This window comes from Brachionichthys hirsutus, chromosome 2, assembly GCF_040956055.1.
Source record: "Brachionichthys hirsutus isolate HB-005 chromosome 2, CSIRO-AGI_Bhir_v1, whole genome shotgun sequence".
Lineage (NCBI taxonomy): Eukaryota > Metazoa > Chordata > Actinopteri > Lophiiformes > Brachionichthyidae > Brachionichthys > Brachionichthys hirsutus.
In genome coordinates, this window is record NC_090898.1 from 1,205,045 (window position 1) to 1,222,032 (window position 16,988).

General features: G+C 47.1%; 1 protein-coding gene across 1 annotated transcript in view; it reads right to left on the reverse strand.

Moving 5' to 3' along the window:
• The window catches only part of LOC137905063 (paired box protein Pax-7-like), a gene marked incomplete at its 3' end in the record, with an annotated part of 31,128 nt that extends 18,917 nt beyond the window's left edge, over positions 1-12,211 (reverse strand). The window contains exons 1-4 of the mRNA XM_068749291.1: positions 12,127-12,211; positions 11,327-11,562; positions 11,095-11,224; positions 10,433-10,567 (exon numbers count right to left, since the gene is read on the reverse strand). Of these exons, the coding sequence (XP_068605392.1) occupies positions 10,433-10,567; positions 11,095-11,224; positions 11,327-11,562; positions 12,127-12,211 (586 nt within the window). The remainder of the gene's footprint in view (positions 1-10,432; positions 10,568-11,094; positions 11,225-11,326; positions 11,563-12,126) is intronic.
• Positions 12,212-16,988: the final 4,777 nt, after the last annotated feature.

Below are 16,988 nucleotides of genomic sequence, written 5' to 3' on the forward strand. Positions count from 1 at the left end.
CAATAAGACATGACAGTCTGCAGCAAGACATGACAGTCTGCAACAAGACATGACAGTCTGCAACGAGACATGACAGTCTGCAATGAGACATGACAGTCTGCAACAAGACATGACAGTCTGCAACAAGACATGACAGTCTGCAGCAAGACATGACAGTCTGCAACGAGACATGACAGTCTGCAACGAGACATGACAGTCTGCAACAAGACATGACAGTCTGCAACGAGACATGATAGTCTGCAACAAGACATGACCGTCTGCAACAAGACATGATAGTCTGCAACAAGACATGATAGTCTGCAGCAAGACATGACAGTCTGCAACGAGACATGACAGTCTGCAATGAGACATGACAGTCTGCAACGAGACATGACAGTCTGCAACAAGACATGACAGTCTGCAACAAGACATGACAGTCTGCAACGAGACATGATAGTCTGCAGCAAGACATGACAGTCTGCAACAAGACATGACAGTCTGCAACTAGACATGGAAGTCTGCAACAAGACATGGAAGTCTGCAAATAGACGTGACAGTCTGCAATAAGACATGACAGTCTGCAACAAGACACGACAGTCTGCAACTAGACATGGAAGTCTGCAACAAGACATGGAAGTCTGCAAATAGACGTGACAGTCTGCAACAAGACATGGAAGTCTGCAAATAGACGTGACAGTCTGCAATAAGACGTGACAGTCTGCAACAAGACATGACAGTCTGCAACAAGACATGGCAGTCTGCAATAAGACATGACAGTCTGCAACAAGACATGATAGTCTGCAGCAAGACATGACAGTCTGCAATAAGACACGACAGTCTGCAACAAGACACGACAGTCTGCAACTAGAAATGGAAGTCTGCAATAAGACGTGACAGTCTGCAACAAGACATGACAGTCTGCAACAAGACATGGCAGTCTGCAATAAGACATGACAGTCTGCAACAAGACATGATAGTCTGCAGCAAGACATGATAGTCTGCAGCAAGACATGACAGTCTGCAATAAGACACGACAGTCTGCAACAAGACACGACAGTCTGCAACTAGAAATGGAAGTCTGCAAATAGACGTGACAGTCTGCAATAAGACATGACAGTCTGCAACGGACATGACAGTCTGCAACAAGACATGGAAGTCTGCAACAAGACATGACAGTCTGCAATGAGACATGACAGTCTGCAACAAGACATGACAGTCTGCAATGAGACATGACAGTCTGCCGCAAGACATGACAGTCTGCAACTAGACATGACAGTCTGCAACGAGACATGACAGTCTGCCACAAGACATGATAGTCTGCAACAAGACACGACAGTCTGCAACAAGACACGACAGTCTGCAACAAGACATGACAGTCTGCAACGACACATGGAAGTCTGCAACAAGACATGACAGTCTGCAACTAGACGTGGAAGTCTGCAACTAGACGTGGAAGTCTGCAACGCGACATGGAAGTCTGCAAATAGACGTGACAGTCTGCAATAAGACATGACAGTCTGCAACGAGACATGACAGTCTGCAACGAGACATGACAGTCTGCAACAAGACATGACAGTCTGCAACGAGACATGATAGTCTGCAACAAGACATGACCGTCTGCAACAAGACATGACAGTCTGCAACAAGACATGATAGTCTGCAGCAAGACATGATAGTCTGCAGCAAGACATGACAGTCTGCAACAAGACATGATAGTCTGCAGCAAGACATGACAGTCTGCAACAAGACATGACAGTCTGCAACGAGACATGACAGTCTGCAACGAGACATGACAGTCTGCAACAAGACATGGAAGTCTGCAAATAGACGTGACAGTCTGCAATAAGACACGACAGTCTGCAACAAGACACGACAGTCTGCAACTAGAAATGGAAGTCTGCAAATAGACGTGACAGTCTGCAATAAGACATGACAGTCTGCAATGAGACATGACAGTCTGCCGCAAGACATGACAGTCTGCAACTAGACATGACAGTCTGCAACGAGACATGACAGTCTGCCACAAGACATGATAGTCTGCAACAAGACACGACAGTCTGCAACAAGACACGACAGTCTGCAACAAGACATGACAGTCTGCAACGACACATGGAAGTCTGCAACAAGACATGACAGTCTGCAACTAGACGTGGAAGTCTGCAACGAGACATGGAAGTCTGCAAATAGACGTGACAGTCTGCAACTAGACGTGGAAGTCTGCAACGAGACATGGAAGTCTGCAAATAGACATGACAGTCTGCAACAAGACATGACAGTCTGCAACAAGACATGACAGTCTGCAATAAGACATGACAGTCTGCAATAAGACATGACAGTCTGCAACAAGACATGACAGTCTGCAACTAGACATGGAAGTCTGCAACGAGACATGGAAGTCTGCAAATAGACATGACAGTCTGCAACAAGACATGACAGTCTGCAACGAGACATGACAGTCTGCAACGAGACATGACAGTCTGCAACAAGACATGGAAGTCTGCAAATAGACATGGAAGTCTGCAACGAGACATGGAAGTCTGCAAATAGACATGACAGTCTGCAACAAGACATGACAGTCTGCAACGAGACATGACAGTCTGCCGCAAGACATGACAGTCTGCAACTAGACATGACAGTCTGCAACGAGACATGACAGTCTGCCACAAGACATGATAGTCTGCAACAAGACACGACAGTCTGCAACAAGACACGACAGTCTGCAACAAGACATGACAGTCTGCAACGACACATGGAAGTCTGCAACAAGACATGACAGTCTGCAACTAGACGTGGAAGTCTGCAACTAGACGTGGAAGTCTGCAACGCGACATGGAAGTCTGCAAATAGACGTGACAGTCTGCAATAAGACATGACAGTCTGCAACGAGACATGACAGTCTGCAACGAGACATGACAGTCTGCAACAAGACATGACAGTCTGCAACGAGACATGATAGTCTGCAACAAGACATGACCGTCTGCAACAAGACATGACAGTCTGCAACAAGACATGATAGTCTGCAGCAAGACATGATAGTCTGCAGCAAGACATGACAGTCTGCAACAAGACATGATAGTCTGCAGCAAGACATGACAGTCTGCAACAAGACATGACAGTCTGCAACGAGACATGACAGTCTGCAACGAGACATGACAGTCTGCAACAAGACATGGAAGTCTGCAAATAGACGTGACAGTCTGCAATAAGACACGACAGTCTGCAACAAGACACGACAGTCTGCAACTAGAAATGGAAGTCTGCAAATAGACGTGACAGTCTGCAATAAGACATGACAGTCTGCAATGAGACATGACAGTCTGCCGCAAGACATGACAGTCTGCAACTAGACATGACAGTCTGCAACGAGACATGACAGTCTGCCACAAGACATGATAGTCTGCAACAAGACACGACAGTCTGCAACAAGACACGACAGTCTGCAACAAGACATGACAGTCTGCAACGACACATGGAAGTCTGCAACAAGACATGACAGTCTGCAACTAGACGTGGAAGTCTGCAACGAGACATGGAAGTCTGCAAATAGACGTGACAGTCTGCAACTAGACGTGGAAGTCTGCAACGAGACATGGAAGTCTGCAAATAGACATGACAGTCTGCAACAAGACATGACAGTCTGCAACAAGACATGACAGTCTGCAATAAGACATGACAGTCTGCAATAAGACATGACAGTCTGCAACAAGACATGACAGTCTGCAACTAGACATGGAAGTCTGCAACGAGACATGGAAGTCTGCAAATAGACATGACAGTCTGCAACAAGACATGACAGTCTGCAACGAGACATGACAGTCTGCAACGAGACATGACAGTCTGCAACAAGACATGGAAGTCTGCAAATAGACGTGACAGTCTGCAATAAGACACGACAGTCTGCAACAAGACACGACAGTCTGCAACTAGAAATGGAAGTCTGCAACTAGAAATGGAAGTCTGCAACTAGAAATGGAAGTCTGCAAATAGACGTGACAGTCTGCAATAAGACATGACAGTCTGCAACGAGACATGACAGTCTGCAACAAGACATGGAAGTCTGCAACAAGACATGACAGTCTGCAATGAGACATGACAGTCTGCAACAAGACATGACAGTCTGCAATGAGACATGACAGTCTGCCGCAAGACATGACAGTCTGCAACGAGACATGACAGTCTGCCACAAGACATGGTAGTCTGCAACAAGACACGACAGTCTGCAACAAGACACGACAGTCTGCAACAAGACATGACAGTCTGCAACGACACATGGAAGTCTGCAACAAGACATGACAGTCTGCAAATAGACGTGACAGTCTGCAACTAGACGTGGAAGTCTGCAACGAGACATGGAAGTCTGCAAATAGACGTGACAGTCTGCAACTAGACGTGGAAGTCTGCAACGAGACATGGAAGTCTGCAAATAGACATGACAGTCTGCAACAAGACATGACAGTCTGCAACAAGACATGACAGTCTGCAATAAGACATGACAGTCTGCAATAAGACATGACAGTCTGCAACAAGACATGACAGTCTGCAACTAGACATGGAAGTCTGCAACGAGACATGGAAGTCTGCAAATAGACGTGACAGTCTGCAACAAGACATGACAGTCTGCAACAAGACATGACAGTCTGCAACAAGACATGACAGTCTGCAATAAGACATGACAGTCTGCAGCAAGACATGACAGTCTGCAACAAGACATGACAGTCTGCAACGAGACATGACAGTCTGCAATGAGACATGACAGTCTGCAACAAGACATGACAGTCTGCAACAAGACATGACAGTCTGCAACGAGACATGACAGTCTGCAACAAGACATGACAGTCTGCAACAAGACATGACAGTCTGCAACGAGACATGATAGTCTGCAACAAGACATGACCGTCTGCAACAAGACATGACAGTCTGCAACAAGACATGATAGTCTGCAGCAAGACATGACAGTCTGCAACAAGACATGATAGTCTGCAGCAAGACATGACAGTCTGCAACAAGACATGACAGTCTGCAACGAGACATGACAGTCTGCAACGAGACATGACAGTTTGCAACAAGACATGGAAGTCTGCAAATAGACGTGACAGTCTGCAATAAGACACGACAGTCTGCAACAAGACACGACAGTCTGCAACTAGAAATGGAAGTCTGCAAATAGACGTGACAGTCTGCAATAAGACACGACAGTCTGCAACAAGACACGACAGTCTGCAACAAGACACGACAGTCTGCAACTAGAAATGGATGTCTGCAAATAGACGTGACAGTCTGCAACTAGAAATGGAAGTCTGCAAATAGACGTGACAGTCTGCAACAAGACATGACAGTCTGCAACGAGACATGACAGTCTGCCACAAGACATGACAGTCTGCAACAAGACATGATAGTCTGCAGCAAGACATGACAGTCTGCAACGAGACATGACAGTCTGCAACAATACATGATAGTCTGCAGCAAGACATGACAGTCTGCAACAAGACATGACAGTCTGCAACGAGACATGACAGTCTGCAACAAGACATGGAAGTCTGCAAATAGACGTGACAGTCTGCAATAAGACACGACAGTCTGCAACAAGACACGACAGTCTCCAACTAGAAATGGAAGTCTGCAAATAGACGTGACAGTCTGCAATAAGACATGACAGTCTGCAACGAGACATGACAGTCTGCAACAAGACATGGAAGTCTGCAACAAGACATGACAGTCTGCAATGAGACATGACAGTCTGCAACGACACATGGAAGTCTGCAACAAGACATGACAGTGTGCAACTAGACGTGGAAGTCTGCAACGAGACATGGAAGTCTGCAAATAGACGTGACAGTCTGCAATAAGACATGACAGTCTGCAACAAGACATGACAGTCTGCAACAAGACATGACAGTCTGCAATAAGACATGACAGTCTGCAACAAGACATGACAGTCTGCAACTAGACATGGAAGTCTGCAACGAGACATGGAAGTCTGCAAATAGACGTGACAGTCTGCAACAAGACATGACAGTCTGCAACAAGACATGACAGTCTGCAACAAGACATGACAGTCTGCAATAAGACATGACAGTCTGCAATAAGACATGACAGTCTGCAACAAGACATGACAGTCTGCAACGAGACATGACAGTCTGCAACGAGACATGACAGTCTGCAACAAGACATGACAGTCTGCAACGAGACATGATAGTCTGCAACGAGACATGACCGTCTGCAACGAGACATGATAGTCTGCAACGAGACATGACCGTCTGCAACAAGACATGACAGTCTGCAACGAGACATAACAGTCTGCAACGAGACATGACAGTCTGCAACAAGACATGGAAGTCTGCAAATAGACGTGACAGTCTGCAACAAGACATGGAAGTCTGCAAATAGACGTGACAGTCTGCAATAAGAACGACAGTCTGCAACAAGACACGACAGTCTGCAACTAGAAATGGAAGTCTGCAAATAGACGTGACAGTCTGCAATAAGAACGACAGTCTGCAACAAGACATGACAGTCTGCAACAAGACATGACAGTCTGCAACAAAACATGACAGTCTGCAACGAGACATGACAGTCTGCAACGAGACATGATAGTCTGCAACAAGACATGACCGTCTGCAACAAGACATGACAGTCTGCAACAAGACACGACAGTCTGCAACAAGACATGGAAGTCTGCAAATAGACGTGACAGTCTGCAATAAGAACGACAGTCTGCAACAAGACATGACAGTCTGCAACAAGACATGACAGTCTGCAACAAGACATGACAGTCTGCAACGAGACATGACAGTCTGCAACAAGACATGACCGTCTGCAACAAGACATGACAGTCTGCAGCAAGACATGACAGTCTGCAACAAGACATGACAGTCTGCAACAAGACATGACAGTCTGCAGCAAGACATGACAGTCTGCAACAAGACATGACAGTCTGCAATGAGACATGACAGTCTGCAGCTCCTGTCACTGTTTGAGGACAATGCTGTCTTGTCATTGTTGCTACACTATGTGCCGCATTTTCTGACTAGAATTCCCTCGCCGTGTCTTTTCCTGTCTTGCTGTTGATCAACTAGGGACACGAGACGAGACCGGTGCTGACCGGTCCCGACCCGTCTCTCTCGCGGCGGTTAATCCCCTGATCATGCACCAACGCTCTGGCCGTGTCCCGGCTCATTCCCAGCCCGTTACGCCGGATGTCATTCCCTCCGTGGAACGATTCCACGCAGACCTCCGTCTGGAAATGAGACATGCTTCGCATCGCTGCTAATATGAAGACTCACTTGGACACACCTCACATATAATCTCACAATTTCCTTACAGTCATGTTGGAAAGGAATTATATTTGATTGTTTTGAAATAAGCATAAAAGCATCCAATGCCAGGATTGATTTAGAGCTCGTAATAAATGTCCATGCTTCCGGTTGTTTCTCTATTTATTCCATTTACATTCATTCTTGTATATTTAGCCTTCCTAAATGTCCGTCTTTCTACCACACAGCCTACGCCATTGATATTGCTCCACATCTTTGTCCAGATCATAAAGCTTTTCTTTTCACTCACAGTTTCATCTTCTCTTTCATGTATTTTTATTTTTTGTTGCCCTGTTGCCAAGCGATGGCAGGAAGAGGATGCAAATCAACCTGTGAATCCTAGAGTCGGCTGCTGCAGCATTTCATTCAGGAGACTGAGACTTTTGTCTCTTTCTTTAAAATACATTTGGTTGCAGATTACAGAATAAAGACGCTTCTATTTTTGGACTGATCCGTGAGCGAGCTGGGAACGCTTTGTCTGCAGGATCTCAGCTGCGTTTCACTGGACCGTCCAACGAAAGTCCTGCAGCATCAGGAGACAAACCATCAGGACAAGACGGGACGGTGCCTGTTTTGTCCCTCAAACGCTCCTTGTCTTTTTTAATGGACATCTTCTGTGTGACAGCCACGCTTTCCTCATTGTACGACCTCCGATTTAAGGCTTAACGTTCAATCAATAAGTTGTACATGCAATTATTGAGCTCATTTAAAAAAAAACATTTTTTATAATTAAATAAAGATGAAGGCTAAAAAAAGAAATGTTGAATCGTTTCAGGGTCGTCCGTGAAACGAAATCTAAACACCGTGAGAGTTTTTAATAAAAATATTTTAATTTAAATGATAATAAGCGGCAACACGGCGGACGGAAGCGGCAACGCGGACCAGCCGGTGTCCACGTTGTGTGTGTTTGTTGTTCTTTGTGGGTCCTCCGGTTGAGCGGCTCCGCTTTTGTTGGCTGATCAGCTTCCCCGCGGGTCGCCAGACATTTGTCGGCGAGATGAAAGAAGGATTTAGGGAGTCCGAGCTCAGCAGCTCCCTTTATATATATTTGTTTTCTCAAAGAGCCCAAAGTGCTGCTAGAAATAAAAGAGCATCAACAAGTAGGTCAGGCCTGACAGGAAGGAGCTGCAGGGACAATTAGAGCTTCTAATATTTCGCTTTGTTCTGGGCAACAAAGCTGAAAACCAAGGCGGCATTTAGTGAATGTTACTAATCACAACCTTCCATAATGTCCAATCAGCTGAGACTTTTATTATTTGGTGTCAATCAATTGGAAATAGAATGTCCTTAACTCTTTGAGTGCCATTGACGACTAAAGACATTTCTTGAAACCCAAATATTCACTGCCAACCCTGAAATCTGCGTCTCTTCAACGGTCCAGAACTCCAGAACGCAAATAGGCCGGAACACACGTTTGTTTCTGATGAAAGAAGAGACTTGAATCTTTCTTCTGGTCGGTTCTGTGTTTGCAAATATTGTAAGGAATAATTTAAACAGCAGGAGAGGAAACCTTCACATCTCATGAATCCACGCCTCGGGCTCCACGCACGAAGGGAGCCGCGAAGGGAGCCGCGAAGGGAGCCCCGAAGGGAGCCGCGAAGGGAGCCCCGAAGGGAGCCCCGAAGGAAGCCCCAAAGGAAACTGCAAAGGGAGCCCCTAAGGGAGCCCCTAAGGGAGCCCCGAAGGAAGCCGCTAAGGGAACCCCGAAGGGAGCCCCGAGGGGAGCCCCAAAGGGAGCCCCGAAGGGAACCGCGAAGGGAGCCCCTAAGGGAACCCCGAAGGGAGCCCCGAGGGGAGCCCCAAAGGGAGCCCCGAAGGGAGCCCCGAAGGGAGCCCCGAAGGGAGCCCCGAAGGGAGCCCCGAAGGGAGCTCCGAAGGGAACCGCGAAGGGAGCCCCTAAGGGAGCCCCTAAGGGAGCCCCGAAGGGAGCCCCGAAGGAAGCCCCAAAGGAAACTGCGAAGGGAGCCCCTAAGGGAGCCCCGAAGGAAGCCGCTAAGGGAACCCCGAAGGGAGCCCCGAGGGGAGCCCCAAAGGGAGCCCCGAAGGGAGCCCCTAAGGGAGCCCCTAAGGGAGCCCCTAAGGGAGCCCCTAAGGGAGCCCCGAAGGAAGCCGCTAAGGGAACCCCGAAGGGAGCCCCGAAGGAAGCCCCAAAGGGAGCCGCGAAGGGAGCCGCGAAGGGAGCCCCTAAGGGATGAAAGAGAAATAAAAGGAGAATTTAATCTGCTTTAAAGCCCTTCAACAGAACGCAGGCCTGGAACAGGGGGTACCCTGCCCGCCTGGGGGCTATTACACCCCCGATTCAACAGACGTCAGGCCCAGCCCCGAACACCAGTCAAACCAGTCAAACCAGTCAACGATGGGCCTAATGAACAACAACGAGCTCTGACGACCAAAAACCGACACTATAGAACCCACCAGAACCAAGGCCCAGCAGCGGCACTGGTTCCCAGAACCCACCAGAACCAAGGCTCAGCAGCAGCGCTGGTTCCCAGGAACACCCACGCTGAAGTGTGGTGGGTGTGGACGTTTGTAGATCCACTCTGACCCCCTCCATTCTTCTCCCTCAAATGACGTCAAAATGTCAAAAACGGATTCGAGCATGTCTGAGAGCGACTCATCCTCACATTGAATGTTTACTTCTGATGACAAACAAACAAACAAATAAAAATATCCGCGTCTCCGTTTCATGAATGGAATCCAAGAAATATGTTTTACATGATCAACTATTAGCTACATTTGTATTTGTAAAATCCCCGTGAAAATTATTATTTAAATTAAAATGATGAGATTATTTATTCACGTCTTGTTTTTCTATTTTTATCCATTTCATATGATCTTGTTATCCTGATTGCTTTTTTACTACCTCCTGTTGGTTCCGGGTCTGAACGTGACGCCCCCACCGGGACCAAACGGGCCGCTGGGGGGGGGGGGGGGTCACCTCACCGGCCTTCAGTCCGTTTCTTCAGACCGGTGTCCCTTGCACCTGAAATTGATACCGACTGGGCCGTCGGTCATCCGTCTGTCAGCGGAGGAGCGGAGCGCAGGAGCGCGCTCCGCTCCTGCGCTCCGCTGCTCCCCTTCATAAATAATTAAGCGGCTCCTGGGGGGGGGGGGGGGGGGGGCCCGGTTCCGCTGCCTACCTTTGTCACCCAGGATGCCGTCGATGCTGTGTTTGGTCCTCTTCTCTCCATCTTCATCCTTTTTATCGCGCTCATCCTCATCCTCATCGTCCTTTTTTCCAAAACGAGCTCGAAGTACGCGGCTGATGGAACTCACTGGGAACAGAGGAAAACTTCAAATAGCAACAACAACAACAACAATAGTAATAGTATGTTGAAATAATACTCATAGTAATATTAATAATAGTATTTTGTAATAATAATAGTAATAATAATAATAACAAACGAATACTATATATATACTGTTGTAATAATACGTATAGCAATGATAAAAAAATAATATGGTGCAATAATAATGATAACAATAATAATAATAATGTTAATAATAATAATAATTATGATTATTATAAATAAATAAAATAATAACAATAAAATAATAATAATAATGTTAATAATAATAATAATATTATAATAAGTGTTAATAATAATAAGTGTTAATAATAATAATGTTAATAATAATAATAATAATGATTATTATTATTATTATAAATAAATAAAATAATAATAATAATAATAATGTTAATAATAATGTTAATAATAATGTTAATAATAATAATAATAATAATGCATCCTAGCGGTGAATGAAGTGTGAATTAAACGCGCCTTACCAGAGGAGGCCTCACCTGAAGGGACTGTGCTTCTGTCACACACGCCGTCCTTCAGCAGCTTGTCCCGGATCTCCCAGCTGAACATGCCGGGGTTGTCCCGCTTGTACTCCTCTATCCGCTTCTCCACGTCCGGCGTGGCCACCTGCTGCAGGTGTGCGCGCAGGACGGACGGGAGACAAGGACAAATGAGTCGAGGCCGCCAACATTGTTGTTGTTATTCTCTTCTTTATCATCTTCATCTGCTCACCCTGGGCTTGCTGCCTCCTATCGCCCCGGGCCTGATGGAGCCGGTCTCCTGGTAGCGGCAGAGGATCTTGGACACGCAGCCGTGAGAGACCCGCAGCTGCCGGGAGATGACGCAGGGTCGGATCCCGTGGTGCGCCATCTCCACGATCTTGTGCCGGATGTGGTTGGGTAGAGGCCGGCCGTTAATGAAGACCCCCCCGAGCTGGTTGACCCGGCCTTGTCCTAGTGGAGTGGACACTGTGGACGAGACAGGCCCCACTCAGCAGGGTGAAAGACTCGCTGTCCGGGTGAACATTTTATTGTCGGCCGAGACTAATATTCGTTTTTCTAAAAAAAACATTGTACGAAAACGATTTTTTTGTTATTTTGTAAATACTTAACGGGATCGAAACCGAACCTGAAGAGGGAGGAAGAAATGGGCCCTTCATTCTGCACGTCTTCCCTCTACAGCGCGTCCACGTAAAGATCCAGCCCATAACGCCTTTTATTCGGGCCGATTTTATTTCCAGCAATTTGAGAGCTAAATAAACGTCCCTTTGTTTGTTTCTTGTTCGTTTGCAGGCCTTTACACGTTAATATATGTTAAAGCTAAATTGAATATTGAGCCCAGGAAGCTTAATTTTTCTAGCAATCAACCGTCGAGGAGAAAACCAAGAGAAAGTCCAGGCCTTTCCTCAAAGTTCGTTTTCATTCTGTTCCTGTCGCAGCGGCTGTGAGGCCACGCACGCCACGCACGCCACGCACGCCACGCACGCCACGCACGCCACGCAGGACACCGGCGGCACCTCCACCGGAGCCTACCTTCCAGAGGGAATCCGGTGCGTGGGTAATTCTGTCCGGGAGCTGGGCGCATCATCCGCGGCACCGTTCCTGGCAAGGACGACATAGTACCATAAAAACGAAATAGAAAAAGACAAAAAGTCTTTTACTAAAAGTTTGTATCGGTCCACTTGACGTGGAGGCCGTGGCGGGTCCGATGAGATGGAACGACACTGTGGAGCTGCTCTTCCTCTCGATGAGGTTCTTCAACCCGCGTGGAGGACCGGCTCCACGACCCACGTCTCGTGGACGAGTCCGGACCAGGCGGGCTCGAGGAGGGCGCGCCGATAGGTTCCTGAGCTTTCCTCCTATTCGAGAGGGGAAAGCGCCAACAAGTTTAGTCAGCCAATGGGAGGGCAGGAACGCGCACACGCACACGCACACGCACGCACACACAGGTTAAAGGCAGCGTCTCAGCAGCTCATCCTTCAGCTACATTTCAGAGAACACCTGTAAAATAAAAAGCAGGTAAACGCTACACGAATTAACACAGAAACCTTGGACAGAACCGAACTGTCTGGACCGGCTGGGCTGAGAGAGAGAGAGAGAGAGAGAGAGAGAGAGAAAGAGAGAGCAGGAACAGACAAAACACAACATAACAGAGGCTGCTGAACAAGATACTGACTAGAGAGCTACTATATAAAGCTATAAATGCTTATGCTAGCTATATGAAGCTATAAATGCTAATGCTAGCGATATGGACATCAGTGCTGAGGGACACAGGTCCAGGTTCTGCAGCACCACGGACAGAAGGACCTGAAAGAGAGAGAGGGACAAACAGAGGGAGAGAGAGAACAAGACTACAGGAAGAGAGAGAGATTACTGACATATATTTATAACACGAATCTAGCTCAGGCATGGGCAAACCAAGGCCCGGGGGGCCATATGCGGCCCGTTGGGCTATTTAATCCGGCCCACCGAACTTGTCCAAATTATATCATTAAATAAAATGTCATGATAATTGAACCTCATTCATTTGACCTTTTCCCTCTAATACTACCTGTAAAATGCCAAATCCTTTCATGTCATGACTTTTACATGTCATTTATATTAGCTCACACAAACACTCCATTAATCTGCTCCTGGCCCCGCCCCTCTGTCAAATTTTAGAACCCATTGTGGCCCGCGAGTCAAAAAGTTTGCCCACCTCTGATCTATCTTCTTTCTTTTAATAAAGATACAATGTTAAGCAGAGAGGGGGGGGGGGGCGCAAAATGTTTTCTTTTCCTAGGGGGGGCCTAACAGAAAATAATTGAGAAGTACTGCCTAACCCAGACATGGGCAAACCCAGGCCCGGGGGCCATATGCGGCCCGTTGGTCTTTTTAATCCGGCCCGCCAAACTTGTCCAAATTATAGCATTAAATTAAATTGTATTATAATTGAACCTCATTCATTTGACCTTTTCTCTGTAATGCTACCTGTAAAAGGGCAAATCCTTTAATGCAATAGCTTTCATGTGTCATTTATATTAGCTCACACAAATACTCCATCCATCTGTTCTTGGTCCGGCCCCTCTGTCAAATTTTAGAACCTATTGTGGCCCGCGAGTCAAAACGTTTGCCCACCCCTGGCCTAACCTGACCTGACCTGACCCATGTCTGCACTAACCTGACATAAACCTAATCTAACAATAACCTAACCCAGTGTTTCCCAACCGGTGTGCCGCGAGAAATGTTCCAATATCACCCAAAAAAATTTATTTTTAATTTTTAATTTTAATTTTTTCTAATATCACCTAATGAACATTGTCGGGTGTCCGTGCTGTAATAAAGTGTTTGTGTCGCCCGTAGATCGCTCTTCAGACTTTGAAGTGAACGACAGGAGCTGGTTTCCGTCATTGTGAGCCAAAAAAAAAAGTCTGTTAAAGTCTAACGTGATTGGTCGAGATGTGTGTGTGGGCGTGTGCGTGTCCACAACGAGCAGGGGGAGGGGGGGGTGTTTACGCACATGCAGCACAGCGAGCGGACGAAGCGAAAGGGAGGCAGGGAGAGAGAGAACTTTAGACCAGAGACAAACGACGCGCTAGAAAGGGTGAGAGAAAAAACCAGCGATAGAAAACGTAGAAAAATCTGGAGACATTTTAACGCGGCTGACACAAAGGCAAAATAAAATAAAGTAAGATCGTATCTTGAGGAGCCGCTTATCCAAAGAAGTGCGGCCCCACTGAGCTGGTGGGAGTCCAGGTGTTCAGTCTACCCACGTCTCACACACGCAATGGCACGGAGACTGTCCCCTCAGAGAGAGTCTCCAAAACAGGACAGATGATAACAGAAGGATCAGCCCCTCCAAGCTGAGCCACTCGGTTTCCTTTGATGCCAATCGTCAGTAAAACAGTAGAACTGTTACCTGATGCTGCTTTATCTTTTGCACTTTTTAATTTATGTTTTCTTGATGTGTTTTAGAGATTTACATGCAGAGATTTGACCTTGTTCTCTGTGAGATGTGTTTGGTTTGGTTTTGTATTTTATATTATATAATGTGTTTATTGTAGCTAGCAGTGCAAAGAGGATTTAAATAAAGACATTTAATAAACATTTGATATATTGCATGTTTTTACATTAGTAGCTAATTTTACACAATGCACATGATTTGGTATTAAATTAATTTTGTCAACAAAAAATCTGAGGAGCCACTTGGGAGCCAAAAGAACCGGCTCTCTTAAAAGAGCTGGAATTCCCATCACTACATTGAACTGAAACAAGATGGTGGTTTAAAGCTAAACTTTGCTGATCTTCCTTTGGACAGTTTCTGGTTATCTGTTGCCAAGGAAGTGTGCCGCGGCTCAAAAAAGGTTGGGAAACACTGACCTGACCTAACCTAACCTAACCTAATCTAACCCTATATCTAACCCTAGACTAACCCTACACTAACCTAATCTAACCTGACCTGACCCATACACTAACCCAGCGGGTCTCAAATAGTGGGGCGCGACCCCCTGGGTTTGTTTGTTTTTTCTGGGGAGGGCGTAACAGAATATAATTGAGAAGCACTGCCCTCACCTAAAGTAATCCTACCCTAACCTAATCTAACCTAGCCTAGCCTAGCCTAATCCTACACTGACCTAACCTAACCTCAGAAGATGAAAAATTTATTTACGCTCAAGTTTAAGGATTGTTTATACAAATACTTCCTTATAATTTGTCGAAGGTTTACCAAAACACATTTAATGGTTTAGTCATTTATCTTCTAGTTCATTAAAAGTGAGACTTGGAATTGAGATAAATAAAATCAGTAACTAAAGTTCCCTGAGATGAGAGGAGCTCCAAGGAGAACCTGGGCGGTCCAGCATCAGTCCTCTTCCTGTCTCCTGAGAATCTGGATCCAACCGGTCTCATTATTAGTCTGAGCCCTTCCAGAATGACGGAGGCTCTTCAGGATCAGTGGCTTTTGTAGAGTCCAAACAGAACCAGCACCGTTTCAGCCACAGGAAGACTTTCTGTCTGTGAGTCCTAAAACGTTGAATATTCTGGATCATTAATGTGGAGTAGATGTAGAAGTACTGGAGGCATCACAAAGGAGACGCCCAACATTCCACAGCTGGAGGATGGGTCCATGGACCGTGCTCCGTCTGTCCAGAGAGTAGCCCAGCGAACAGACAGGACAGAGCTAGCACAGAAGCTAGCACAGCTGGAGCTCCGAAAACGTTCCTGCACGACACAGTAAGAGAAATATATCTGTACATACACGTAACACGCGTGTGAATATTAATACCAACAGGGAACGCTGCATCTGATGGTGCTGAAATCCTCCACAGCTGGAGCCCGTCCGTCCAACATGTCCTCTGCTGACGTCTCCATCATGTGATGTTTTCCTGCTAATCAGTTCGATCAGGCAAACAGAGAAGAGCCTGTGTGAGCGGCGTGGAAGCAGAGCCCACATTCAGCACGCACCATTGGCTTAATCCATCGTGGTGCCCCCGCCGTGAAAAGCCAGGGCTGTCCTCTGCAAGCAGGAAGAGGACAGCTCAGATGTCGGGTCCCTGATCTGCAGCCATTTAAAGGACACCCTAGTGCAGCACATCCCGATTTACCGAAGCGGGTCGGTAACGTGCTTCAGCCGTCCCAACAGCCTGACCGGTTCCGTACTCAGGGTGAGACGCTGCCGTGTCCTGCCTCGACAGGAAGCATGGCGGTCTCGCTAAACAAGTGAAACGCCAATGTTAGCTCAAATGCTAATGGAAGGAATCATTCGTGGAGCCGCCGACTGCTCTGGCACCGACGCCAAACCTCAGGAACCAGCACAATGGACAGAGACACAGGGCGTTGTCAACGGCAACCAGGCTAACAAGGCCTGGTTGTTCCGGAACGTTTGGACTCTCTAAATGGCTCAGGAATCACACTTCAGCCCAAAGAGAGCATCTGATCGGACCCCGAGGGCCCCCAGCAGGACCACCAGACCGTTGGACACTGGACACGACCCTAAAACACGCCGGCTTCAGAACCCTCAGCTGAACGTCAGCGAGGTAAAGACGGCCGTCCTGCTCTCGGGCAGAGACGCTCGGATGAAGGCCAGGACTCCCAAACACCAAGCTGCTGCCCTCCGGCGGGGTTTTCCTGCTGGGCGGGGCCGCGTTCCGCTTCTGCAGGAAGCACCTCTAACTTGCTTTTCACAGGCATTACAGCCAGAACAAGATGGGCTCACAGGCCAGCCGAGCATGGGACCTCCACGAGGTTCTGCTGATCAAAGCCCGAGATCCACCATGCAAGATGCGTTCCGTCTGCCGAAGGTCCGTCTGAGGCGCCATTCAGGCAGCGATTGTTCACGGTGCGATGCTGACGGCGGTGGGAGGCGACAGGGTTGCTATTATCCCTGCTGGGGGGTCCGGACCAGAGACAGTTCTTGT